Genomic DNA, 27,248 nt, shown 5'->3' on the forward strand with positions numbered 1-27,248 from the left:
ATTTTTAGTAGAGATGGGGTCTCGCTCTTGCTCAGGCTGGTCTCGAACTCCTGAGCTCAAACGATCCGCCCACCTCGGCCTCCCAGAGTGCTAGGATTACAGGCGTGAGCCACCGCGCCCGGCCTAACGTTTTCATTATTGCATGTCTGCTGTCAGGGTGGGTTGACGCATTTCCTTGGCAAAAAGCCACAACTCTTTAACATTTGCTATAGGGCAGCTCGGTTTTGTGTTTCCAACCTGGGGTGTGACAATTTCTGTGTCAAGTGAGCAAGGCACACACTTTGTGGGAAGCGTGATGAAAGAACTCTGTAAGACATAACCGCTTCCTCAAAGACTATACTCCTTAGATTCCTATTGCTGTTATACTAATTACTACGAACGTGGTGGCTTAAAATGACACAGGTTTATGATCTTGCAATTCTGGAGGTCAGAAGCCCTAAATGGGTCTCACTGGGCTAAGATCGAGGTGTCAGCAGGGCTGCGATCCTTCTAGAGGCTTTAGGGGACAATCTGTTCGCTCGCCTTTTCTGGTTGCTGGCAACGCCTGTGTTCCTTGGCTTGTGGCCCCTTTCTCCATCTTCAAAGCCAGCAGTGGCCATGTGAGTCTTTCTCACATCATGTCACACTGTCACTGCTTCCATGCTCACATCGCCTCTGACCCGCCTGCCTTCCGTCCCACTTGTAGTACCCTCGTGATTATAATACGTGGTGCCCACCCAGCTAATCCAGGATAAGCTCCTCATTTCATGATTGGTATTAATAACTTAATCACATCTGCAAAATCCCCTTTGCCGTGTGAGGACATAGTCACGAGTCCCAAAGTTTAGGACATGAACATCTCTGGAGGGGCCATTATTCTGCCCACCACACTGCCCTTACCACCCACGATCTCCCGAAAAGTCTGAAGGAACCAATGGCATCTTGGTTAATGGCATTGATTAAAATCAATAAGACTTTCAGAAACCTTTGTGCTCCCTTAGCCAAAGGTACTCCTGCTAGCCATTATGGCCATACGGTCCACTCCCTTGGGGACACACCAGTTACTGACTGTGATTATTGGGAGGCCTTTGGAGTTGGGGGTTTCACCTCTAATACTACTCCAGGCCATGCTATAGGTGGACATGACACAGGGGTACTGGGAACCTATGTGCGACACCCAGTCCCATCACGAGCAGGGTAAGGACGTCCCACAACGGCATCTTCCTAAACAGCCTCTACATGATCTCCAATCAGCAGAATTGGGGTATTGGAAGATATGTCAGAGAAAAACTGCTGTCTTGAACCTCATTGAAAGGGATCTTATTAGGAACGATTAACAAGAAATACAGCAGTGAAACTCCAGGGAGTCAATCCATTTTAGGTATACATTTTATAACTAAAGCAGCAACCCACATTCCATACAATCGGAAGGCTACTCCTAAAGGAGCCCTCACACTGGGGAGTCTCAAAGATCCTCTAGAAGCAGCCAATCTTCATAACAGACAGCTGACCCAAGACCTCTGGGACAAATGGATGCCCTTGGGTAGTGGACAGCGTCTGCCCAAGACATCAGATCAAGACTTCTGTCTAGGCCGGGCACGGTGGCTCACGCCTGTAATCCCAGCACTTGGGGAGGCCGAGGCAGGAGGATCCCTTGAGCTCAAGAGTTCGAGACCAGCCTGAGCAAGAGCGAGACCCCCGTCTCTATTTAAAAAAAAAAAAAAAAAGACTTCTGTCCGATTCTTGTTTTGCTTTTCATCTGCTTGCTTATAATTATCACTCACATTTTATGCAGGTTGTTGTCCATCCACAATGGCCCTTTTTTCCTCTTCTTTCGTCTTCATGATAATTTTTAAGTCAGAACACATTCATTCCAGCATCATACTTAGAATATCCCAGACAGTACTCACTGTCCTCAGTTTTAGCGACTGATAGATATGCCACCACCAGACCCCCCTGGTAAAAACCATTTAGCAATTCCATTCTCGTCAAATGAGACCACAAGCGATCATAGCTGATGGCATTTCCACTTGTACTTACATGGACAAGTGACCTTACACAAATCAACTGGTGACCTTGCTAGTGTCCTCTCTTTCAGAAAAAGAACTAATGTGGAGAATCGATTGATCAGACCCTAAATAATTCTAAATTTGAATTCATACATACACACTCATAGACACATTACAATCTGTGCACACACCAAACAAATGTGCAAATCCTGATACCACACCTCAGTGTGCGTGTCTTTATTTTTGGATGATATATAAAAAAAAAAAACTTAAAAAACACCCCAAAGCAAACACCGATGGCTCACCAAAGCAATGTGACCCCTCTTCCCACCCCGATAAATAGAGACTTCTGTCTGTCTACCCTCCCACCCCCATAACCCCCTCTGCTATAGACATACTCTGGGTATATATTATGCTACGCGGCAATAGACATCTCCCGAAAATAGAATTCCAGCCCTGCCACCTGATGCTATCTACCCTAGCCACTTCAGACCACCCGCCACTGCAGCACACTGGTGTCCTTGCCCCCTGTGGTCAGCGCCATGCTGTCATCCCACAAGAAGGCCACATTCGTCACGTGGCTGCTGTGTCCGCCATATTTGTGGCTGAGGGCCTGTTATAGGGAAAGAAGTAAAGAAAGGTCAGAGATGGCAATGCCACCCATGGTCTTCTTGTCCCAACCTCCTTCTTCTCTGCTTAATAAGCCTCTCCTTTAAAAACCAGCGGGCATCTTAACTGGTGTCTTCAACAAATTAACGGTGGCTAGACGTGGTGGCTCATGCCTGTAATCCTAGCACTTTGGGAGGCTGAGGCAGGAGGATCACTTGAGGTAAGGAGTTTGAGACAAGCTTAAGCAATATAGTGAGACTCCCCTCTACAGAAAAAAGAGAAAAATTAGCCAGGCAAGGTGGCGCATGCCTGTAGTCCCAGCTACTCGGGAGGCTGAGGCAGGAGGATTGCTTGAGCCCAGGAGTTGGAGGTTGCAGCGAGTTATGATCATGCCACTGCACTCTAGCCTGGGCTGGAGTTTATTTATTTAAAAATTAGAAGAGTTCACATTAAAATCCTGGTTTGTTATTTTTTTTGTCACCCAGGCTGAAGTGCAGTGGCTTACTCATAGCTCACTGCAGCCTTGAACTCCTGGGCTCAAGGGATCCTCCCACCTCAGCCTCAGAAGTAGCTCAGACTACAGGTGTGCGCCATCATGCTTAGCTAATTTTTCTTATTTTCTGTAGAGACAGGTTCTCACTATGTTGCCCAGGCTGGTCTCAAACTCCTGGCCTACAGTGATCCAAGGGATCCTCCCACCTTGCCCTCCCAAAGTGCTGGGATTAAAAGTGTCGGCCATGGCACCCAGCCAAAAATCCCGATTATTTTTGGATTGTCTTGGTTGGTGAGGAAAAAAAAAAAAAAAAATCATGCTTTCTGGCTTCTCTTAAAAACTTGCAAGATCTGGCTGTATCTCCTGTGCCCAGACACACAGTAGGTGCTCGATAAATATTTGTTGAGTTAACAAAGACAAAAGAACCAAAGATCTCAGAATTGCAGATGCTCCGAACTTCTGAAAGCCACATCTTCAGCACTACAGACTGAAATTCAGGCACTTGCAGGTTTAAAGGGCCCTCGGGATCAAGCCCACTGTCCACCTTGTACAGATGTACAAGCTGAAGCTCAGAGCAGGGGTGGGGTTGGACTAGAGCTGCCTGAATCTTGTCCCTAGCCCTGCTCGTTGCCCCCTGCCCCACCACACCCCTCAGGAACTCACTCGAGGTTGACTGCAGGGGTAGCTAAACAGGTGGACTTTGCCAAAGTCATCAGCGGAAGCCAGCAACTTCCCGTCGTGGGAGCGGGCCACAGCGTTGATATCAGTGCCATCCGTCCCCTCGGACCAGATCCCTGTGAGCAAGATGGGGACAGTGGTAAGATGTCAGCTGGAGTCAGGGACTCCCTAGAGGAGCAGGCCCCCACCCCAGCCTCCCTGCCTTCTTCCCACCTAGCCTATAGCTCTCCAAGGACAGGAGTCAGAATGATCTTTTGAAAATGTGAATCTGACTTGTCCCTGCACTGCTCAAAACCCTTCCATGGCTCCCCAGTGTCCTCAGGAGAAAGCCTAGGACCTTCAGGCCTCAGTGGGCCCCACCCACTGCTTCAGCCTCACCCTTCACAGTGGTCCCCTTAAACCCAGCAGTGACGTAGCCATCCTGTCTTCTTGCATTTCTCCAAATGCCACGTGCTATGTCACCTCTCGGCTTTTGCACATGCTATTGCCTTTGCCTGGAGACTGCTCTTCTTCACTGCCCTGGAAAGCCCTTCCTCGTCCTCTGAGTTCTAGCTCAGGTGTCTTTTCCTCCAAGAACCCCTCCCGGACTCCCTCCCAGAGGAAGGGTGCCCTCTGCCCCCTCGGCTTCCCTGTCCCAGCCCTCCCCACTTTGGGTCGTGGGCTGTTGTGGTCATTGCCCTGCCTGGGTCGGGGAGACACAAAAGTGCTCAGGGAGTATGTGCTGACTGCATTTGTGCCTGCATCAGCTGCGTGGGGCATCAGCTGCGAGGGGCATCTCTCTGGGCCAGTTGCCGCCATCCATCTAGTTTCATTTCATTACAGCTCTAAGCAGTCATCTGACTCTACCCTTTCCTCTTCCACAAAATACAGCCCACATGCAGTAAAGGAGTGAGTTCCCTGCCCTGGAGAACCAATCAGAGATTGTAAAAACTACCAGTCAGGGATATCTCTTGGAACTCCTGTCCTTAGTGGGACTTCCTCCTTCTAGAACTTACCAAACACCCCAAAGCCCAGGACACAAGTAGCTGTGGCCCATTCTATGTTCCTCACGGCATCTGCACTGGTGATCTGCTTACAGGTAGCTGGGTCCCCTGGGGCAGAAAATCGGGGGAGGTATTCAGAGCTAGAGGAACTCCTGGCTAAACCCATCCATTTCAGACAGTGGGCACCGCGGTCCGAGACACAGGAGGCTAAGGTCCCAGGGCTCCTTCCGCCTCTCCGTACTGGCTGAGAAGGCTGGATCCTGGGTCCTGATACCCACAGCCTGAGCTGTGTCCCCATCCAACCAGAAAGAGGAGAAATTGGTTAAAAGCAGGTTACCCCAGGGAATTCTGAATCAGCCCTTGAATACCAACAGCCAGGGGACTGAGGGACTCCCCCTGCCTCCCTTCCAGATCTCAGGGGAGTCCATGCAAACCACACATGCAAGTGAGACTGAGGGAGGAATGCCTTTGGGTCTTGGAGAACTCACAGTACAGAATCTCATAGTCCCCGGAGTTGGTGACAAAGCAGCTGTTGTCCTGGGCCCAATCCAGGTGGGTGATAAAACTGGAATGGCCCTGGGGAGGGAAGGGGAGGAGTTAGAGCTGCAGAGGGCAGAACCAAGGAGAGGGCACGATTAAATCAGGAAGGTGGAAAGCAAAATACAGAGGTGGGGTGAGAACACAAGGGGTCTGAAGGGAGGATACACAGGCCTTTGGAATGTGGGGGCCGGGCCAGACTACCATGGGCGGGGCCAGACTACGATGGGCGGGGCTAGACAGAAAGCACTTAGGACACAGGGGAGATTTAGGACGTGTGGTTAGAGTTAGACACAGAGGGACCAGCTGTGAATGCTGGGGCTACACGGAGGGGTGTGCTTAGAATGTGAGGGGCGGGGCTACACAGAGGGAGCATCTTGGAACGTGAGGGGCGGGGCTACACGAGGGGCGGGACTAGAACACAGGAGGTGGTAAATGTGTGGGCGGGGCCAAGACTCCTGGATGTGATCAGAGCAGTCAGGTGAGTATTGAAGCTGTGCTCCCTTGAGGTACAAAAGTGGTTAATTCTGCATTCCCTGTGTGGGTGGTGGCGCGGGCTGGGGGCCACTGCCCACTCACCGAGCACTTGCCCAGGCGGCTGACCTTGCGGCCGCCCTGGTCCACCGTGTACACGTACACCAAGTTGTCGTGGGAGCCCACGGCCAGGTACGCCCCGTCTGGGGGAGGGGAGGGGGCTATGAGGAGGCACCCAGGCTCCGCCCCCTCCTCACCCAGATTCAGCCCCCTCAGCAGTCCCAAACTCCACCCTGCTGTAGCCCCTCCCAGGCCTTGCTGCACCGGCTCCATCCCCTCCTCCTGCTAGTAGCCTTGGTCCCCAGGCCCTGCCTCTCCCTGTCCCAGGCCTGTCCCTTACCTGGGGAGAAGCTGACCACTGAGATCTGCTCATTGCCATCTGTGTGGATAGCCACCAGGTCGTGGGTCTCCGTGTCCAGCAGCAGCCATCTTTGAGAGAAGGCACGATGGGGGGAGGGGTAAGCTGAGCTGACAGAGAGGGCCGATCTGTGGGGCCCGAGGAAGGGATCAGAGGGACCCCCGGAGAGATTTAGGAGAGGCTGACTCCAAAGGAATATGGAGCAATCAGGGCCTGGTAAACAGTGGGCTTCAGGGTGGTAGGGAAGTGGGGAGAGAGGGGCCAGTTCTCCAAGGAGCAGAGAAGCCCTCCCCAAACGCCCTCCTCAATTTACCTGCCAGTCACTGTGCCCACGGCCAGGACAGAGCCACTGGGGTGGAAGCCAGCAGAGCGGGCAGGGTCCTGAGAAGGGAGAGAGAGGAGGCAAGGCTAAGAGCTGGGGTCCCATGTCCCTCTGGCCATTCTCCTGCCTCAGAGCCAACTCAGCCTGGCAGGAGGGCTCTCCCCTCCCTCTGCTGCCCGCCAGGAACCTCCCACCCCAGACTCCCAGGAAACCATTTTAACATGTTAGCCTGAACAGAAAACATTCCTCCTGTCACTGCTGTCTCTGGATCCTTTTTTACTCCTGCTCTAAATTTCTACAGGTTTATTTATCCAAGGTGACTTCCTTAGCTAATTTCCCAGATGTAGGAATGTTGGGACAAAGGGTATCCATAATTTTCTTTTTTTTTTTTATTTTTTGAGACAGAGTCTCACTCTGTTGCCCAGGCTAGAGTGAGTGCCGTGGCGTCAGCCTAGCTCACAGCAACCTCAAACTCCTGAGCTCAAGGGATCCTCCTGTCTCAGCCTCCCAAGTAGCTGGGACTACAGGCATGCACCACCATGCCCGGCTAATTTTTTCTATATATTTTTAGTTGTCCCGATAATTTCTTTCTACTTTTAGTAGAGACGGGGTCTCGTTCTTGCTCAGGCTGGTCTCGAACTCCTGAGCTCAAACGATCCTCCCACCTCGGCCTCCCAGAGTGCCAGGATTACAGGCATGAGCCACTGCACCCGGCCTAAACTTTTGATACATTTGCTTTCCACAAAAGTGAATCAACTTATCACTATTTTTGTCTGAGGACCTGTTTCCGCACATCTTCATCAGCACTGGGTATTATTATTTTTTACTTTGGTGGGCATTTGTTTGGTTTGCAGGCATCACAGCACCACGGAGTCAGACCTGGGTTCAAACTGAGGCTCCGACACTTTCCAGCTATGTGAGTAACATCAAATAACCTTCCCTGTCCAAGCCTTGATTGCCTCATCTGGCAAATGGAGATCTTCAAGATATTTCCCAAGGTCATTATAAGCAAGATGTAAAGTCTTTAGGATGGTAAGCTAGTACGATGGTCCACAGTAAGCACTCAGTAAAGGTTAGCTGTGACTACAACTACACTGTGACACAGAGCAGATGATTTCACCTTTCTGAGCCTGTTTCCAGGTGGGGATCCGACATCTCCACTCCCTTGTAGAGTTTGCAGGAGGAGTCAAAAAAATAGTGCAAGCAAAGAGCTGAGCCAATTTCTCCTGGCACGGTCCGCAGACCACCTGAATCAGGATAACCTGAGGAGCTTGTTAAAAACTGCAGATTTCTGGTCCCAAACTCAGATCTCCTGAATCAGATTCTTTGTGGATAGGGCTCTTGTTTCTAGCAACTTCCCAGGTGATCTGATGCCCTTGGCAACCTAGAGAACTGCTGTGCTGAGCACAGGGCCTGTCATATAGCAGGTGCTCAATTAAGACAGCCAGGCCGGGCGCGGTGGCTCACGCCTGTAATCCTAGCACTCTGGGAGGCCGAGGCGGGTGGATTGCTCGAGGTTGGGAGTTCGAGACCAGCCTGAGCAAGAGCGTGACCCCGTCTCTACTAAAAATAGAAAGACATTATATGGACAACTAAAAATCTATATAGAAAAAAATTAGCTGGGCATAGTGGCGCATGCCTGTAGTCCCAGCTACTCGGGAGGCTGAGGCAGTAGGATCGCTTAAGCCGAGGAGTCTGAGGTTGCTGTGAGCTAAGCTGACACCACGGCACTCTAGCCTGGGCAACAAAGTGAGACTCTGTCTCAACAAAAAAAAAAAAGACAGCCAGGAGGAGGATTATAATACATGCCCCTACCAATTTCCAGGACACACTATGCGGATTCACAGAAGTTCAAAGGCCATGAAGAAGTCCAGGGTCTAAGGGAACCCTGAAGGGATTCCTGGAGCAAAGGCTCAAAGGATGGTGTGGGGGATACAATGAGTTGACCGCCTTTGTTCTCACGCGTTTCCCACACTGCATAGGCAGGGTTGCATAAAAACTACGTCTGCCAGAATCCTTTGCAGGATGCTGCAGTGATTTGGATCCTAGGATCAGATGCACTTTTGTGGCTCTGGAGGGCAGAAGGTGGACGCTGGCTTCTGCCACTCCTATGGACCGGCTGGGTTGTAAAAGCAACAGGATGTGCTATGCTGGCGCCCCACGTGCAGTCACTAGCCCCATGTGTGCTGAAAGGCAATGGCGCAGAGTGTCTGTTTTGACCAGCGTACGTCCAGCCAGCATCGAGTACCTCTGAAGCAAGACAGTCTAACAGAACCTTCTGTGATGGTAGAGATATTCTACATCTGCGCTTTCTAGAACGGTAGCCACTAGCTGCATGTAGCAATGGAGCCCTTGGAATGTGGCCAATGCAAGCAACTGAGTTTTTAATTCTATTTACATTTTAATTCAGTTTGAATAGCCATGTGTGGCCAGTAGTTTTCACATGGGACAGGGTAGCTCTAGACTCAACAGTTGCAGCGGCTGCAGCTCCCTGGTTCCTGGACGGCAGTTTCTGACAGCATGTTCTGGAACTCGGTGGTTCCTGACTCCCCACCTCCTGCCTGCGGCGGAGGCTCCCTGGTGGGTCAGTTCTGTGGTGTTGTTCTGTGGAGACAACCCACTCTTTCAGCCCAACCAAGAGAGCTTATAGGAACCCAATTCCCTGTATTAAATCCTCGTATGCTTAAAAAGACCTTGTGTGGTTTCCGTCTATGCGCCAGGCCCCAGCACGGAGAGAAGGAGTTCTGCTAGAACGGTGTGGCCAGCCCCCTTCCCCTTACCTCGATACTCCGGCTCCACAGGGGCTGGTGGGACTCTGAGCTCCACAGATGCACCAGCTTATCCTGCCCACAAGTCACAAACTGTGCCCGGCTGGGGTGTGTGGCCAGGCCCCACAGCTCTTCCACATGGCCCTGGAGGAAAGGGAGGACGGCAGGATGGAGACTGCAGCCCTAGCCTTCCCCTCCAACCCTGATGCCAGAAAGCGGTGCTGGACTGGCCCAAGCAATGCACCCTGTCCCGGTGGGACCCAGGGAGGACCTTTCCCCAGCGCATCCGAAGGGGGCTGTGATCTGCAAGCCCTGCCCCAGTGTGTGGCTCAAGGCAAATCCTGTGCCTTCCCCCAGGGCCTCTGCTTCCTTCTGGGCACAACGGAAGCAGGAGGGCAGGTGGCTCAGAGCTTTAGCTCGGGAGTCACGCAGGCTGCATGCACCCTGGGCACACCTCCAGGCCTCCAGCTCCAGGGACCTGGGAAGGCCTCCTGGACTCAGCCTGGAGTGAGGCAGAGCCCAGAAGTCTGTGGGGTCTCGTGGGCTTTTTCTTACTAACTGTGGGCAGCCAGTCACTAAACAGGTGACTTCTCCCTGGAGCCCCAGTTTAATCTTCTATAAAATGAGAACAATCAATGTGTGTGCCTCATAGCATTCTTGTGCTCATTCAAATTATGGATGGGAAATATTAAACATAAGGTTAATTCAGAGAAGGTGCTCACAAAAATAGAAGTGGCTAATTATTGTTATTATTTATGATGTAAAATATCAATATGCTATTAATAGTATTAACAACAAAACAATAATTAACAATAATCATATAATACGCCGGATCCCAGCACTCTGGGAGGCCGAGGCAGGAGGATCACTTGAGGTCAGGAGTTCAAGACCAGCCTGAACAAGAGCGAGACCCCCGTCTCTACTAAAAACAGGAAAAATTAGCTGGGCACGGTGGCAAAAGCCTGTAGTCCCAGCTACTCAGGAGGCTGAGGCAGGAGGATTGCTTGAGCCCAGGAGTTTGAGGTTGCTGTGAGCTAGGCTGATGCCACAGCACTCTAGCCCGGGCAACAGAGTGAGACTCTGTCTCAATAAAAAAAAAATCATGTGACATTATAATATGAGTATATTACAATATCGACATTATTATTATTAATATTAATATAATCATATATTAAAATGAATTAATATAAGATATATGAATTAGAGCTATTAATTATGTCAGCATACTATGTTAATATAATTTATAATTATTAATGTTATGCCATTATTATAATATTATTACTAGAGGTCTCTAAGGTCCGTTTTGGCTTCAGGACAACTAGAAAATCCCTCTAGCTTTTGTTTTCCTTCATCTTCTTACGGAAACCAGAACCAGAGGGGCATCTTAATGCAGCAGCACAGATTGCAGCTAGACTATCAGAGGGAAAATGCGGGGAATGGGGGAAGGAAGGGGAACTACCGAATAAGCAGTAATTTTGGACAAGACTTTGTGAGCACCTACTCTGTGCCAGGCACCGTCTAAATGCTGTGTCTGAAGTGACTCACAGAATCCTCTAAAACCCCATGTGATCGGTTCTGTTATTTTCCCTGTTTCACAGAGACACAGAGAGGTTGGTCACTTGTCCTATGTCACACAGCTAATGAGTGACAGGGCTGTGATTCAAACCCAGGCAGCCACGCCCCAAAATTCATATTCCTAACTACCATACTATAATGCCTCCTGGTAGGTGGCTTTTTTTAAGGGGGTAGGAGGTAGGGGCATGGCACAGCAGGAAGGGAGGAGTGGGCTGTGAGTTGCAAGAAGAATGCAGGCAGACTCCAGGAGGGCCTTCCCAGAGCCTTGGCGCTGGAGACCTGGGAGGGACGTTGTGGCCAGGGCCTGAAGGATGCCACCCCAAGTCAGAGGGGCAAGGGGCAGCATAGCTGGAGCAGGGGCCTGGGGACCCTCTGCTGTGCTCGCAGTTAACCCATTGGTTGCTGGATCATGGGGAGGTCTGGAGAGGCCCTGGGTGAGGGCCAGGCCAGGGAAGGGATGGAGCAGGGAGGTGGAGAGAGGGAGGGGTACAGAAGAGAGCTGCTCACCTGGACAAGCAGCGAAAAGCCCGTGTGGACGGAGCCCTGCAGGATGCAGTTGCGGGTAGTCCCCACGTACAGCGTGTCCCCTTGGCCCTCTGCCACGGTGCGCACAGGGCCAAAGTCCTCGGGGACCTGGGTGGGCAGACGAGAGAGGACAGCTGAGCATAGGACACATGTAGGGGTGGGGCTTGACATGCTGGGGGGCAAAGGGTGTGGTGTTGGGAGCCCTGGTGGGGTGCGGGGCCTCTCCGCCCTCATGAGCCCACTCTCCCCCTCACCTCCACCTCCTGCAGCTTGCTGTAGTCAGGACCCCAGAGGACCACCCGCCGATCGCGGCCACCTCCGGACACCAGCGTCCCGTCCCGCAGGGCGCAGAGCCCAAACACGCCGCCATCGTGGGCACTCAGCACCGCCTGTGTGATGCGATTCCCACCTGCAGGGTGGCCAGGGAAAGGGGTCAGCATGGAGAAGCTGCCCCTGTACTGACCCCTGAAAGCACCTTGTCCATTCATCCACCCACCTCACCATGCTTCTATCTGCTCTTCTGCCCACCCACCCACTCACCCACCATCCCCCTTCTCAAATACCTTACCATCCATGCATTAAACCATCTGAACTAACATCTGTCCATCCACCCTTTGACCCATCCACCCACCCATCCATCCACCCACCCATCCATCCACTCACCTATCTACTGGTCTGTCCACGCATCTACCTACCCACTCATCCATTCATTCATCCATCCATCCACCACTCTGTCTATCCATCCACCCACCCATCTATTCACCCACCCATCCATCCACTCACCTATCTACTGGTCTGTCCACACATCTACCTACCCACTCATCCATTCATTCATCCATCCATCCATCCACCACTCTGTCTATCCATCCACCCACCCATCTACTGATCCATCCATCTATCCACCTTTCCTTCCTTCCATCCATCAATCCCTTCTCATCAATTCATTTGCCCTTTCTTTCATCTAACTACCCATTCACCAGGCAATCCATCCTTCCATCCAAACATCCGCCCATTTTCTATTTTCCCACCCAACTACCCATTCACCATTCACCCATCTATCCAACCATCTGGCAGTCTACTTATCCATTCATTCATCCATTAACCCATTCAGTCAACAATTATTTAACCAGTATGTACTTTGAGCCCAGCCTCATACTGGGGACACAGTGGTGACCAAGATAACCTCAGGTCATACCCTTCCAGGACTCACAACCCAATGGCAGAGATAGACTCATCAGGAGTCAGTGATGACTCAAGGCGGTTTAGGCCCAGAATGGGGAAACCCAGGAGACTGTGAGATCCCATAGAAGGCACCCAGGCTGGTGGGTCAGGGAGGGCTTCCTGGAGGAGGGGACAGCTGAGCAAGGATCTAAAGGTGGCATAGGAGTCGGCCCTTAGGGACCAAGTGCCCTGACTCCACCCAGCTCGGCCTGGTGCTGGGTCACTCCCTTCTCTGAGCCCAATGTTTTTCATCTGTGAAATGGGAATAATATTCAGTATAGCCTTGAATAAGGAGTATAACGTATGTGAAAGCAACAGTACCCAGGCCAAAAAAGTCATTCATTTGTTCACAGCTGGGATAACCCAGTCATTCTTTTATTCACACATTCACCAAAAGGCTGAGACAAAGTTTTCACTCCTTTATCCTTGGCTGGGATTTATATATATATATATATTTTTTTAGAAAAAAGTCTCACTCTGTTGCTCAGGCTGGAATGCAGTGGTGCAATCACAGCTCACTGCAACCTCCAACTCTTGAGCTCAAGCTGTCTTCCTGCCTCAGCCTCCTGAGTAGCTGTATTTTGTTTTTTATAGAGACACGGTCTCGCTATGTTGCCCAGACTGGTCTTGAACTCCTGGCCTCCCAAAGTGTTGGGATTACAAGTGTGATCCACTGTGCCCAGCCAACAATCCATTAATTTATTAATAAAGTCATCCACTGGTTTGAACAACCATTTTTTCAACTATTCATCCATCATTGGCTAAGACAGTCAACTCATCTACTCATTCATTCAATCACCAGTCTACTTCCTGGAATAATCTGTTCTGCGTGACATTAATCCATTGGCTAAAACAACCATTCATCGTTCACTCACTCATTCATTGCTCTATAGATACATTGACGGGGACAAGACCTATTCACTCATTAACATAATTATCCATTAATCGTGATAACCACTCACTTATTTAATTGTTCATTCATCTAATCACCCACCTGTTAGGAAGGATGACACATTTGTTTACTCTTTCTTCCATCCATTGACTAAGATGACACCATTCATTCATCGAGGCACAGGCTGGGACAATCCACGTGTCCAGCCATTCATCCACCCATCCTTCCTCCCTTCCATCTACCCATCCATCCATCCGCCCACAGCTGAGTTAACCCATTCATCTGTCGTCCAGACTTGAGCCCTAACATGGGATATGCCAAGGACAAGGCTTGGGGGAATAAAGGTTTCATGGAGATGGGGACATTTGGGCTGAGCCCTGATGGGGGTGTGGGAACTGGACAGGTGAGGATTTAATCCAGTTTATCATTCATTCCACACGAGCAGCACTAGAGGAAGGGAGGCACAGCCAGGGGTGTTTGGGGAGACTGGGCTAGGGACCGAAGAGATGGGGTGACACTGACCTTTGCCCCAGACGTAGAGGTTCCCCCCAGAGTCCCCAGTGACCACGTCGCCACCCTCCAAAAAGGTCACACATAGCACATACTTCGGTTTCTCGTGTTTCTAAGGTGGGAGAGGAGAGGAAGGTGTCAGAGCGTTGTTAAAGCAGGGTGGCCTCTCAGATGTCACCTGTCACCAGGACCATGGTCCAGGGGATCCCCTCTATGCTTTTGCATGTGAGGCCCCGTATGGAGCAACCCCATCTCCAACCTGCCTCCAACCTGGGGCTCTCAGGTGGTCCAGAATTTCTGACCCTAACTGTCTCCCTTCCCCACCCCTGAGTCCAACTCCTGCCCTCCCCGTCTTCAGACTGTCTCTCCAGGCCCCTTCCCCTGCCTCAGCCCCCTTCTCAGCATCTGCGTCCCATCTCCACCTGGGCCTGCTGTTCTCGGGGCCTGCCTTTTGGAGGTGGAAGCCCCAACTGTCACCAAAGGCAGGGAGCCCTGTCAGAGGTGCCCCTGTGTCTTCCCTCCCAGCCCTCTGCTCCCTGCTCAGTCTGTCTTAGCTCATGTCTTTCTCAGCCAGTCACCTCTGAGCTCTCTGTGATCATCCATATTATTGACAACCACAGCACCCGTTTCTTGAGCACTTACTATCTGCTAGGGGCTGCTGTACTCTTTATCCCTTTGACTCCTCCCGACTTCAAAGGAGGATCACCCCCATGGTATGGAGAAGGAAACTGAGGCCCCGGCAGGCAACCTCTCAGCATCCCTGTAATCCCAAACCTCTGCCACCCTCTCATGTGTGTGTTGTTGCTTCCCTGAGTGTTCCTGCCTACCTCTCTCAGGGCCGGCCTGTCCCCGAACCCCTGGCACTCACCTCAAAGAGGCCCTGCCGCTTGCTCAAGCTGCCTCCCTCCAGGGTCCAGAAGTAGATGTGGGATTTCCCGCAGGTGATGAGCACGGCGGGGTCTGTGGGGTGGAAGGTGGCCACCAGCACGGCCTCGTTGGAGCACTTTGAGAGGTGGAGGAGATTCTGAATGAGGACCTCAAAGCCACCAGGGCTGCCACACTCACCCCACATAAGACTGCCCTATACAGCTGTGTGGGTTGTGCACTGCACAATCTACTTGCCTGTACCTTTCCTATACTAAACTACAGGAGGCAGAACTAGCCCATGGAGCAGTATTATAGTCTTCTTCATCACCAACATAATGGCAGACCCTTTGAGAGCCCCTATTATGCACTAAGCACTGTGCTAAGTAAGCACTTACAGTCTCACAACATCCTAGGGAGGTAAGACCCATTAGTGCCCTCTCATTCCAGATAAAGACATGAGGATCAGAGAGGGCAATCCACTTGCCTGAGCCACACAGCTAGGTAAGAGTCATGTCTGGACTCCAACTGACCTAGGTCTGACCGCAGAGCCCTGCCTCTCAACCATTTCTCCTTCCCCAAGCAGTGGACCCCAGTGGATCAGGATCCTAGATTTCCTGCCCCAAGCCCAGGACAGGTGTGTGACCTCGGGCGAGTATCTTTCCCCACTACTAAACCTCATCTGTGAAGTAGGCTACTGCCCAGAGAGGCAAATTTAGGTTTGTCTTGGACACCACAGGACTGTGTAGTCGGCAGCCACCTCATACCCACCCTTCTGCTGGGCCTGGGCCACCCTCCCCATATCCCAACATCCTCACCAAGGCCCTGCGAGGAAGATGCCACCATCATCTCCATTTTACAGATGAGGCAACTGAGGCTCGGAGAGGGCAAGCCACTCGATCAAAGTCCCATAGCCAGCAAGTGGCAAAGCCAGGACTTACACACGGGTCTATCCGATTCTAGACTCCTAACCACTGAGATCCGGAAAGTCCCACAGGGGTACCCTAGAGGGAGGGGACGAGAACGATGACCCCACCTTGACATCTACCACCTTGGCCTCCTTGGCCCAGTCCCACACAGAGAGCACATGATCGTTGGACTCGTCCACTGCACACAGCAGGTTGCCCCCATTCTAGAGAGGAGGAGAGAGGCAAAGTGAGTCAGATCCACCCCCCCTCCCCAAAACCAAGGGGGCGTTCGCCAAACAGGCCTGTTTTAAGACCTTCAAAGGCCCTGGCCCATGTCACACAAAGCACATTAAAAGACACCCCCCATCTAGGGGCTGCAAAGACATCTTAAAGGGTTTTGATAACTTGCCTTTTGAAATGACTCATCCCTACGAAACTCATCTAATTTACCCTCTGCTGCGATTTCTCTGCTGCAAACACACAAATTCTTGCTGACATCATCTCATTTGCATTTTCATATGGAATGCCTTTTATGTGCATGTAATTCAACAATTAATAAAGTTGCTATAATGTTGGGTTTTAGTTAAACACAGGTTAATTTTGACTTGGCAGGGTTTTTTTTTTTCTTCTTCCCCACACTTTGGTAACAATATAGCTCTCCCTTCCCTCCCCAAGCTCTCAGATGTCTCTTTAGGTCTCAGAAAACCTGTGAGCTTCTAACCCAGAGCTGCTTAAATTATCTGTGAGGAGGACTGATTGTCTCTTACTCCCGGCTCCATTGCAAACCAATGATTTTGTAAAATACGATAAAAATGTAAAATATGATTTAAAAAAAAAAGCCCTCCACACCCTCCTCACGCACTTGAATGTTGTGGGAATGTCAAATCGCTCTACAAATGCTTCAAGGCTTACTCTCGATTTCTGCCTGGACGTGCCAACACCTGTCTGGGACCGCACAAGCAGCAGCTGGGCCCTAGACACTGGGCTTAAAATGCCTAGGGGATAAGGAGCCTTCCAGAGTGACAGGGGGTGCTAAAAATAGCGCAACAAGCATTAACTGATCTGCAAAGGAACACTGAGAGTTTGCGACGAATCAGGACGCACGATGCCCCTCACTATGGCAAGCAGCAGGTCTGCGAGGGCATAAAGATTGGGGCACAGCCTGGTCCAATTCTGCCGGAGGCGTGGCCCGTCTCTGTGACGTCACCATAAGGGCGTGGCCTCTGGCCCGAAGGGGCGAAGGGGCGGGTGAAGACGTGAGCGCACTTGCCCTGCTTTTGGAGGGGAGGTGGCCGGCGAGGGTGCGCGAAGGACTTACAGATTTGGAGAAGCCCACACAGCACACGGCTCTGTCGAACACCCCCAGGCCCAGCACGTGTAACGTGGAGAGGGAAACTGAGTCCCAGATGCGCACGTGGGGTGGCAGCGGCTGCAAGAAAGAGAAGGCTCGTTACCTGGTGGACCCAGCTGCCCGCGCCCCCCAACTCCGGTCCTGCCCTCTTTTCTGCGTGTCCCCTCCCCATTACCTTCCCCTCCTTAGTGGTGCCCGCCACCTGTCCTGTGGCGATGGTGACCATATCTGGGTGGACGGCCAGGCTGAGGAGAGAGGAGACAGAGAGAGGGACAGGGCTCAGCGGGAGGGAAGGGGCTCCAGGCGGCTCAGGCTCGCTGACACGATGTCTGGTTATTCATTCCACAAATTGGCTGATTGAGTTATTTAGTCAATAAACATTTATTTAGTCTTTCAGTAGCGCTAAGTGGACCCCCTCTGGGCATGTTGGCTCAGAAGCTAGACTCAGGCCTGGGGTCTCTAACTCAAAGGCCAGCAGGACTCAGGCCTGTGCCGGGAACAGTGGCCCAGGGAATACACCAATTTTTAAGGGACCGGCCCCACTCAGCTCCCGTCCAGCACGGAACTGTCTGGAGTGCCCGTCCAGAGATTTCAAAAGAAGGAAAAGATGCAGGCATTGAGTGAATTCATCACCATTGGAAATATTGATAACCAATCCACATTTTCCCACTGAATTCAGCCTGGGGACAGCTGGTGGCTTTGGAGATGGAGCAAAGGCTTGGCCTCACCCCACACCCCACACGCCACGGTGGCAGCGACCACCACGTGGAACTAGGTTTAGTAGGGGCAGGGGCTGAGGTTGAGCCACAGCTCTCTCCTGTCCCCTCCCTCTCATGGCTCACCATTTGATGTCATCGTTGTGTCCTAGGTAGTGTCGTTGCCTCTGCTCTTCCACGCTGTACAGCACAGCCACAGAGGCCACAAAATACACAATCTCCCCGGTGGGCAGCAGGTAAAGGTTGGCGCGACAGTCTCGGCCGCGGTAGCCGTAGCTGGAGACGCCCAGGGGCTGGTTAAGGAGCGTGTTTCGCGTTGCATCGGAATGCGGTTCTCCTGTTTCTACTCTTCCCCCTGCAGTGAGTGGAATGATGGTCCCCCTCCCAACAAATGTCCATGTCCTATCCCCCAGCACCCGTGAATGTGACCTTATATAGAAAATGGGTCTTTGCAGATGCAATTACGGACCTCAAGATGAGATCATCTTGGAACGGGCCCTAAATCCAGGCGCGGGGTGGGGGTTGGGGGACAGAGGCCGCGTGAAGACAGAGATTGGAGTGATACACCTACAAGCCAAGGAGCCCCAAGGATTGCTGGCAGCCACCAAAAATTAGGAGCCAGGCAGGGAACAAACTCTCCCCCAGAGCCCTGGAGGGAGCGTGGCCCTGCAGCCTCCCTGATTGTGGACTTCTGGCCTCTGGAACTCTCAGAGAAAAATTTCACCCCTATTTCCCCCAGGGAGGCCACAGGGATCCTGTTCAAACCCGTTAACGTTGAAGTCAGCTCATATCCTTCCCCTGGCTGCCACCTCACTCAGATCAAAGGCGAAGTCCTCCCAAAAGCCCAGGGCTGGCTGATCTGGGCCCCCAGCGCTCCCCTCATAGCTGCTCAGCTCCTGACATATTCACCTCCTCCCTGTCCTCACCCCAGGGCCTTTGCACTTGCTGTTCCCTCCACCTGAATACTCTTCCCCTTCACCTCTCCATGCTCTCTTGCCTCCTTCAGGTCTCTGCCTAACTATCAGCTCCTCTGTCCATTCTATGTAAAACTGCAAACCCAGCCCTCCCTGCCCACACCCCTTCCCTACCGTATTTCTCCAACGCACTCATCAGCATCCCATATGTTACCTTCTGAACGTGTTGTCTGTCTCTGTGACTAGGGTGACCACTCCAGGAGGGCAGGGATCTTTGTCTGTTTTGTTCACTGCTGTGTCCTTTGTGCCCAGATCAGGGCCTGACACACAATAGATATTATGAGTTCAATATCTGTTGAAGGAATGGCTGTCCCTTCCCTGTTCAGAACTTTCGTGGCTCTCCAGTGCTTCCAGGAGAAAGCCCAAATCCCTCTTAACTGGCCTGATTGGCCCCTCTCTGGCCTTAGCGGGGCTCCTGTCCTCCCCTGCCCTCTGATCTTGGAGTTCCTTACACTGCCAATGTCATTACCACCACCCCAGGCCTTGGTGTTAACCTTTCCCTTTGCCTACACACTCCCCCAACACCCTTCTCAGCTCTCACCTCCTCAGAGCAGCTCTCAGGCTCATTTCCTCCACTGGACTTAGCCACTTAGTAATTATCTCACTGATGCGTTAATTATCTGCCCATATTCCCCAAGGAGACTGCCAGTTCCACGGTAGCTGAGACTGTTCTTCCCACTTCTATATCTCCTCCTCCGGGAAGCCCTTCCTGACCCCAGGCTGGCTCAGCTGCCCCCATGTGGGTTCCTCCATCCTGGCCTCCCACAGGTTGTCACTGTCACTGAGTCTGATCCCCTGCTAGACTCTAAGCCACAGGAGGGCAGGTGAACGCTGTCATGGTCACTGCTGGGTCCCTAGCCCTCTGTCCCTGATGTTCTGAAAATATTTGAATGCATGTCAATATGTATGCCCTGACCCCATAGAAATTTCTCTGCCCTGCAGTCATTGCAGAGATGAACAATCTGAGGTTCACACTAACTTTTGCAGTCACAGCCTCCTCTCTGCAGGTGACTGTCAAACGCTACCTAGCAGGATGGTTGGGAAAGACCCCTGTGAGTATTTCCAGCTGGCTCGAGAAGGCTCTGGGCTCCCAGAAGGCCAAGCCATTTCACCAACCTCCCTGCCTCCTCCAGAGAGCAGGCCAGGGCCCTGAGAGAAGCAGACAGGGACTGGATTCCTGGGACGTGGACTCCAAGCCCAGTGGGCTTTTTGGAAAAAGCATAAGTCCCAGAGTCAAGCTTCTTGTTTCAGATCTGCTCTGACTCCCTACGACAGGGCTCAGTCCCCTTTTGTGGGGTCAGTTTCCTCATCTGGAAAGTGAGGGTAAGAATTCCAAACCTGCAGGCCTCAGAGGCCCTCGGAGGCTGTTGGTTGTAAAAATACATTCTCAGTGCTGCAGAAGAGAGGGATCATATTATTCAACATATTTGTACATGGAAGAATTTAGAACAGTGCTTGTCACATTGTAAGTGCTCAATAAAGATTAGGTGTTATTTTATCAATCTCTGTATATGGGGCACATATTATGAGCTCAGCACCTTTACACCTTATTTCACAGTCCTATGAATCTGAGATCATGAGACCCATTTTTTCAGAGAAAGCAACTGAGGCACAGAGTCAAGGTGACTTACTGCAGGTCACGCAGCCAGTCAGAGGCTGAGCTGGGGTTTGAACTCATTTCGGTCAGGCTCCAAATCCAGGGCTGCTGGCCATTCCCAACTTCTTCTGTTACTCCAATACCCCAAACTCTCTCCGGCCACAGAACACTTGTACCTGCTGTGACCTCTTTCTGGAATGGTCTCCTTCTGGTTCTTCCTACTCTGCCTCCTAATTGTGCATTTCTTAGCACAAACATCCCCTCCTCAGAGAAACCTACTTGCTCCCCTCCCCTGACCTTAGGTTCCAGCATTTCCCGCATTTATTCCTAACTGAAATGATCTTGCTTATTTAATCCCTGGCTCCTGTGTTGTCACCCCTTTAGAAGGTGAGCTCCGTGAACACGGCTCACGTGTAGAGGAGAATCCGCCATGTGGAAGGCACTCAGTAAACATTTGCATTAATGAATAAAAGGTCATTTCAGCTAACCTGATGATCCATGGGCTTCCTGACCCCTCAGCTAGAGAGGCCTGGCAAGTCCCACTTTCGGTGCAGAGTCCCTTCCCTCCTGCTGAGTCCGGAAGGGCTCAGCTCCTTTGGAGAGGGCGGAAGTGCAGAGGGTGAGATTTGAGAAAAGGATACACCCAGTCCAGCTTGAGCCGGCAGGAGGGCAGCTCTGAGCGTGTGTCCAGGCTGTAGGTGGGTTCCAGCTCCTCCGGGATCAGCATGGGCACAGGGCGGCCCCTCAGGAACATTTTCACGGAGCCCTCCTCTGCCAGGACACCCCCAGAAGTCAGGCACTGACACCAGCCCCCACCCCTATTCCCACTCCTCTTCAGGCTTCATTTAAAAAATAAACAAACAGGTGGGGAAACTGAGGCCAGAGAGGCAAAGGCCCACTAGCCAGGTCTCATGACCTCCAGCTCTAGCCTGTCACCCCAGAAAGCGTCCACCAAGCTCTTTCCCCCCTCCCCACTCACCTATGCTGAAGATAACTTCTTTGGTTTTGCTGTCAGGAAAGGATACAGAAAAAAAAAAAAAGTCTTAGTAGGCAGGTCAGAAAAGGGGAGAAACCACTCCCCACCCCAGCACTCCCCGAGGTCTCCGATGAATCTCTGGGCTGAGTAAGGAGCGGAGCGCTGCCTCTCTGCAGGCCGTGTGCTTTGCTCGGTTGATCTTGCAGAGCCTAAGACACAGGCCCAGAGAGGCAGTGATCGCCAAAGATCACACAGCACGAAGTGGCAGGGACGCGATCCTGGAAGAAGGGAGTCACCAGGGACCCCTCCCTCTTAATCAGCACGGTGCTCCCCAACGCTCCCCACCCGCAGTCGCCCAGCGCCCCAAACTTCAAGCAGCGGGAGGAGCGGTGAAAGTTTTAGGGAAGGGGCGTGTCTCCACATTCCTTTCACCGGCCGAAAGGGGTGAGGCTCCCCGGCCTGGGCCCCAGGGGATGGGGGAGGCCTGGGATCCAGGCCCCGAGAGCGCGGGGAGGAGGGGGTCTGCGAAAGGGTCTCACCCAGCTCCAAAGCTACTCATGGCGGCGGCTGGCGGAGCTCCGGGGCCGGGGGTGGAGCCGGGGCCAGCTCTGCAGCTTCCGGCCCTGGGAGGTGCCCGCGCCGGCGCGCCCTGCCCCGCCCTCCGCGCCGACCCCTGGAGCCGGCGGGTCCCACCGAGTCCCACATCCCGGGCCGTGGAGTCCTGATACCAGGCTCTTTTGGGGGTGGGTGGGGGAGAGTGGTTGAAAACACGGACTCACTCGGGAGCGCGCCTGCCTGAGTTCAAACCCCAGTTCTGCCTGCAGTTCTCTGCAGGGTAGACAAGTTGCCCAACTTCTGCCTCAGTTTTCTTATTTTTAAAATGGGCATAATAAGGGTACCCACGCTTGCCGGAGTGGTTGCGAGGGTGAAATTGGTTCATTCATGTGAAGTGCCTGGAGTCGTGCCTGACACATGACACTATTACTGGAGTGGAGTTGAAATGTGTGGCTTTTTTTTTTTTTTTTTTTTGAGACAGGGTCTCACTCTGTTGCTCTGGCTAGAGTGCCGTGGCGTCAGCCTAGCTCACGGCAACCTCAAACTCCTGGGCTCAAGCGATGATCCTGCCCCAGCCTCCCCAGTAGCTGGGACTACAGGCAGGCGCCACCACGCCGGGTTAATTTTTCTATTTTTTGTAGAAACTGGGGTCTTGCTGTTGCTCAGGCTGGTCTCGAATTCCTGACCTCAAGTGATCCTCCCGCCTCGGCCTCCCAGAGTACTAGGATTACAGACGTGAGCCACTGTCCCCAGCCTGAAATGTGCGGCTTTGACCAAGGTCTGACCTTAGCCCTGCCTCCAAGCCCTGACCACGCCCACTGCACCTAGACGCCCGCCCGCAGACCTCCAGCACGGCCCCGCCTCTGGGGGGTCTACCGCGCCTAATATTCCGATCACACCACCTCCTCCTTCTAGCTCTGTCACTGAGTTACTAACTATGTCGGAGTAATAATTGATTGCCACCCCCTCCTCTGGGCTCTCCTCCTCCAGCTCCGCCACGCGTTCTGACCACGTCCACTTTCACGTGACCCAGTGCCTGAGTTGAGTCTCTTCAAGGCCTCCAAGTTGGCTCCGCCTCTTGAGATTTGACCACTGCCACCAATGGCCCCGCCCCACCTCCAAGCCACACCCGTTTCCCCCCTGACTCAGCTCTATCAGCGCTTCTGGAATCTGACACTCTCCCACCTGGTCTCAGCCTCTGTGACTCCTCCGGCTCCAGGTTCTGATTCCGCCCAGATTAACACTCTAGCTACACCCCTACCTCGGATTTCCTGCAAACTCCGAGGGTTCTGCCCTGACTGCATCCCTGAGACTCAGTGGGGACTCTCGTTTACCTTAATAGCCGCGCGCATAGCCTGGCTCCTCCCCGACTTCCTCCCCGGCTCACCCTGTCACCCCGACCAGGCGCTTTCTGTGTTCTACTCCCGAGCCTTAAACTCTGGCCACGCCCCTCAATATTGGCTCCGCCCCTCCAGGCCTGGGATGCCACCTCAGTACTGGTCCCTCCAAGCTTCGGGCACTGTCCCCCATTCCGAACTAGCTGACCCCACTCTAGGTTACGACCACGTGGCCTGGGGCATGACTCCAAGTTCCCCATCCATTCCCCTGCCTATCTGGAGTCCTGGCCCCACCCTCTGCGACATGACCCCACCCGGATCCTTACCCTTCCTTTTTGGCGCTGCAATTGCTGCTGGAGGATGTGGTACGGCTGCGGGGGTCCTCGCGGCGCACAGAGGCAAGGCGCTCTGGTGACAAGTAGCGGCGGCCACTGCAAAAAGAGAGCACAGCTGGGGCCAGAGCCTTCGAGGCCAGCAGGAGAAGTGCCGTGGGCGAGCAGGATCCTCCCTGCATCCTCGTTGATGGAGCTCGGGCACATGAGTCCCTCCTTCTCCATACAAACAGCCTCCGTCTCCCATAAGGTCCTGGAAGAGGCCGGGGATCCCGGCTTCGTGCCTTACCTGCGCCCGGAGGTCGCCTCCTTCTTGGGGGAGGATGGGGACGTGGCATAGCCGCCCACACGCCGCGGGGGTCCCGAGCCATTGAGGGGCGTCCTGGTGGGAAGGCCTTTCAAGAGCTGACACACTGGAGAGATGAGGTTAGAGGGCCGAAGAGAGTGAGTATGAGGTCCGGGCCCTGGGTCCTCCCCATTTCACCCCTCCAATCTAGCAAGGGTACCTGAGGCGGTGGTGCCTAAGCGTGGAGGAGCCCGGCCCTTGGGGGTGCCCCGCGCGCGCAGCGCTGCGCCCTGTTCTTCGCACGCCCGCAGACGACGCAGTGCATCTGCCAGCGCCGCCTTTAGGACCGCCAGCTCGTCTTCCTGCAGCTGCAGCCGCTGCTCCAGCGCCGACACGCGGTCGTCCACCTCCATGCCGCTGGTGCCCGACAAATTATCATCTGGAAGGCGGGGGAGCGCTGGCTGCAGGGGCCACCCAGGAGCTCCAAAGCCTAGAGGCATCCCCCAGCGATCCCGGGCCTAAGCGGGGCCAGCCACACCCCCTTCCTTTCAGCTACCGGGGACTGGGACACTTGGAGATGGGCCACCGAAAATGGCTCCGAAGGGGGAAGGAAATCCCCACCGCTCTCCAGCGCTTCCCCACAGTCCTCTGCCGCAGCGCCCTGGCCGTGTGACCTTGGGGAAGTCCCTTGCTCTCACCTTCTAAAATTCTGTGACTCCAGAAGCCTCTCACTCTGTCTTTGAGACTCTATGACTAAGATGCTAAACGTCTATGTGAGACATCAACATTTTAGAGATGACACCAACCTACTCCTAATGACACTACATTCTAGAATGGACCCCAACATTTCCCGACGAATATTCTATCATGGATACTAATGTTTCTACGCTGTTCCTAGACTTTCCAAGCCAAAAGTTCATGCCGAGTTCCGCCCCTTCCCCAGCTCTGCTCACCGCGGGGTTCTACCCTAGAGCCGGCTGCAAGGACAGAGCTTCTGCGCCTCCTGGCGGCAGAATTGGGAGTTGCAGGCAGCGCATCGCAGACCCAGGAGACCCAAGGACCAGAGATGCGGGCGGGGATGACACCCAAACTCTTTCCCAGCAGGGGTTCCTCTCTTCTGTTATGCTTATTTATTTCGCTTCGGCACCCCCACGCCCCATATTTGGCTTTGCCCCTTCTCTCCAGCTCATGGGTGCAGCCGAAATGACTCCCCCATCGCCCCCCCCACCCCGCCCATTTTCCCGAAGTGGGAGGGGCCCAGGACCAAGCAGGACCCCTTCCCCTCTTCCCCCAAGAACACTCATACCCAGACTCATTTCTGGCCACAACCAAGGAGGTCCTGGCTCCCAGCCCGGTAGAAGTAAAGGTGGTAGCGTAAACAGGGAGGAGGCGTGGAGGTCGCACCTGCCATCCCGCGTCCATAGGCCGCCCAGCCTGCCTGCTGGGCTCTGCAGTGCAGCCGCGGGGGCCCTCCCCTCCCTCCCTGACCCTCCGCACCACCCCGCGGCCCAATCGCCTGCCGAGCTTTGCCCGCCCTGCCCCCCACCCAGCACCTCCCAGGTCTGGTGCTTGGACCTGCAGAGGAAGGTGGGAGCCTCCGAGGTCAGAAGAGAGAGCTCTCAGGACTTGGAACTCCTAACAGGGGGAATCTCGGGGTCCTGTTGGCACCATGTTTTGCAACCGAGGAAATTAAGGTGCAGAGACAGCCAAAGGTCACACAGCCAGTAAGTGGGTGCAAGGAGACCCAATCACCTCGTTATGCTGAGCTTTCTCCTACGTACCAATAACATTAACCAAAAAAAAAAGGTAGCTGTTACTGTGAGCTTACATGTGCCAGGCACTGCTCACGCAAAACACTTAGCACACTTCCTGGTTCATGGTATGTGCTCAGTAAATCCAGAATAGAATTAACTATTTTTATGGTACCTAACGCTTTTGGCAAATCTAGTAGTTGTAGTATCATAATCCATTTTAGGACGAAGGAGACTGAAGCCCAGAGAGGTGAAGTTACTTGTGCATGGACACACAGCATTTCAGTGGAAGAACCTGTACTACACCCAGGCTTAGGCATCCAATCCTCCTGCCTCTTAGAGGGACAGAAGAGGACAAAATGAGCATTCTGGGTCCTCTGCCAAGTCCAGTGGTCCCTGGCACTAGGGTGTGTGCCCAGGGGAGTGAGCCTCCAAACTGAATGCTGGTCCCTTCTCAGGGTCCCCTGAGTGGAATGGAGACACTTTCACCTTGATCCTTCCGTCCCCACCCAGAGAGGCCAGCTGCATTCAGAGGCCTTGGCCTGCGCATCTCACCCCCACAACTCGGTCCTCTGCCCCTCTCCCCCCCCACCACCATTCCCCTGCCCTCTGCTCTTTTGCCCAAAGACCAGGCCCCACTTCCCACTTCTCCTCCTGTCTCCCCGTCTACCCCCAGCTCCCTCCTCTGGGCTTGACACTCATAATGGCCCTTTGGGCGTCATATCCACTTGTCTAGGGAGAAGGGATGGGTCCTAATGGGTGGGAGGGGCAGGGCCTGAGGGCCTGTGTCACTATATTTCGGGGATATAGCGAAGGCAAAGTCCTCTGGCTGTCCTACCTGATCCCATATCCTGCCCTCAGCTCAACACCAGATCCCACCCCCATCCTCCTCTAATCTGTCTGTCCCTCTGCTATGGAGACAGGGGAGGGTCCCAGAGGATTCAGAGGAGACAGAGAGAGAGAGGGCAGAGTTCCAGGCCCAGTCGACCCCCAAGTCCTCCCCACTTCCAATCCCAGGTTCCTTGGGATTCTGCCCCCTTCTCTCTGTCTATTCACCTCGGGGACAGGGGAAGATCAAAGCGGGTGGCCGCTTGATCTGGGCTTTGGGGACCTTGCTCTCGGGTCAGGATCCTGCTGAAGGGAAGGAAAGGGAATCTTCAGAAAGGGAGGGGGATGGGGACTTGGAAGGAGGAGGTTGGGGCAGGAAGAGATGGGTCCAGCCCTGGGCGGGGCCAATGTCGGAACTGAGGAGGGGTCTCACCGTTGCAGTATTGCAGCAGCGAGGAGGTGTCGTAGAGGCCGCAGAAGGCCGGGCCGCGCTCCGCCATCGCCCCGCCACAGCCACCACCGGCCCCCCTGGCCCCAGCCCGGGCCCGGTCCCCCCCCCAGGCCCTGCCTCCCGTTGCCATAGCAACGCCCTTCGTTCCAGCATCCCCAGCTCAGCCTGCCTGGCATCAGGCGGCCGGCGCTGGGCCTGGCACAGGGGTCATCACCCAGGATGCCCAGAAAGGGGGGTCGGGACACCCCCAGCCAAGCCCCCAACACAATCCTCGAGCCAGGATTGGCTGCGCCGGGATCCCCCTAGGTACCGTCTGGTCCCGCCCACAA

General features: G+C 53.5%; 1 protein-coding gene across 6 annotated transcripts; it reads right to left on the minus strand.

Moving 5' to 3' along the window:
* Nucleotides 1–2,212: 2,212 nt before the first annotated feature.
* EML2 (EMAP like 2) lies at nucleotides 2,213–27,248 on the minus strand. 6 transcript variants are annotated; one of them, XM_069458457.1, is made up of 22 exons: nucleotides 26,902–27,248; nucleotides 24,110–24,328; nucleotides 23,893–24,016; nucleotides 23,598–23,702; nucleotides 21,383–21,411; nucleotides 21,045–21,174; nucleotides 17,959–18,108; nucleotides 17,292–17,361; nucleotides 17,084–17,194; nucleotides 15,894–15,989; nucleotides 14,862–14,996; nucleotides 14,006–14,105; nucleotides 11,625–11,779; nucleotides 11,353–11,478; nucleotides 9,283–9,414; nucleotides 6,494–6,561; nucleotides 6,163–6,251; nucleotides 5,868–5,965; nucleotides 5,240–5,327; nucleotides 4,764–4,859; nucleotides 3,754–3,884; nucleotides 2,213–2,601 (listed from the first exon to the last, which is right to left on the minus strand). In XM_069458457.1, exons 1-22 carry the CDS (start codon nucleotides 27,047–27,049, stop codon nucleotides 2,476–2,478), a joined length of 2,526 nt encoding a protein of 841 aa, XP_069314558.1. In that variant the 5' UTR covers nucleotides 27,050–27,248; the 3' UTR covers nucleotides 2,213–2,475. The 6 variants fall into 6 exon arrangements, with proteins under 6 accessions (XP_069314558.1, XP_069314559.1, XP_069314561.1 ...); XM_069458458.1 differs by lacking the exon at nucleotides 26,902–27,248 and adding an exon at nucleotides 25,196–25,346; XM_069458460.1 differs by lacking the exons at nucleotides 23,598–23,702; nucleotides 23,893–24,016; nucleotides 24,110–24,328; nucleotides 26,902–27,248 and adding an exon at nucleotides 21,919–21,957.

The sequence above is a fragment of the Eulemur rufifrons genome, chromosome 24 (genome assembly GCF_041146395.1).
Source record: "Eulemur rufifrons isolate Redbay chromosome 24, OSU_ERuf_1, whole genome shotgun sequence".
In the NCBI taxonomy this organism is placed as follows: domain Eukaryota; kingdom Metazoa; phylum Chordata; class Mammalia; order Primates; family Lemuridae; genus Eulemur; species Eulemur rufifrons.

Coding starts and splice junctions, on each gene's coding strand:
- EML2 (XM_069458457.1), bottom strand. CDS start 27,049: ATGGCAACGGGAGGCAGGGCCTGGGGGGGGGACCGGGCCCGGGCTGGG. Junction 24,329..26,901: donor GCTGCTGCAATACTGCAACG/GTGAGACCCCTC, acceptor CCCGCCTTCCAG/ATGATAATTTGTCGGGCACC. Junction 14,106..14,861: donor AGCGGCAGGGCCTCTTTGAG/GTGAGTGCCAGG, acceptor CTCCCACCTTAG/AAACACGAGAAACCGAAGTA.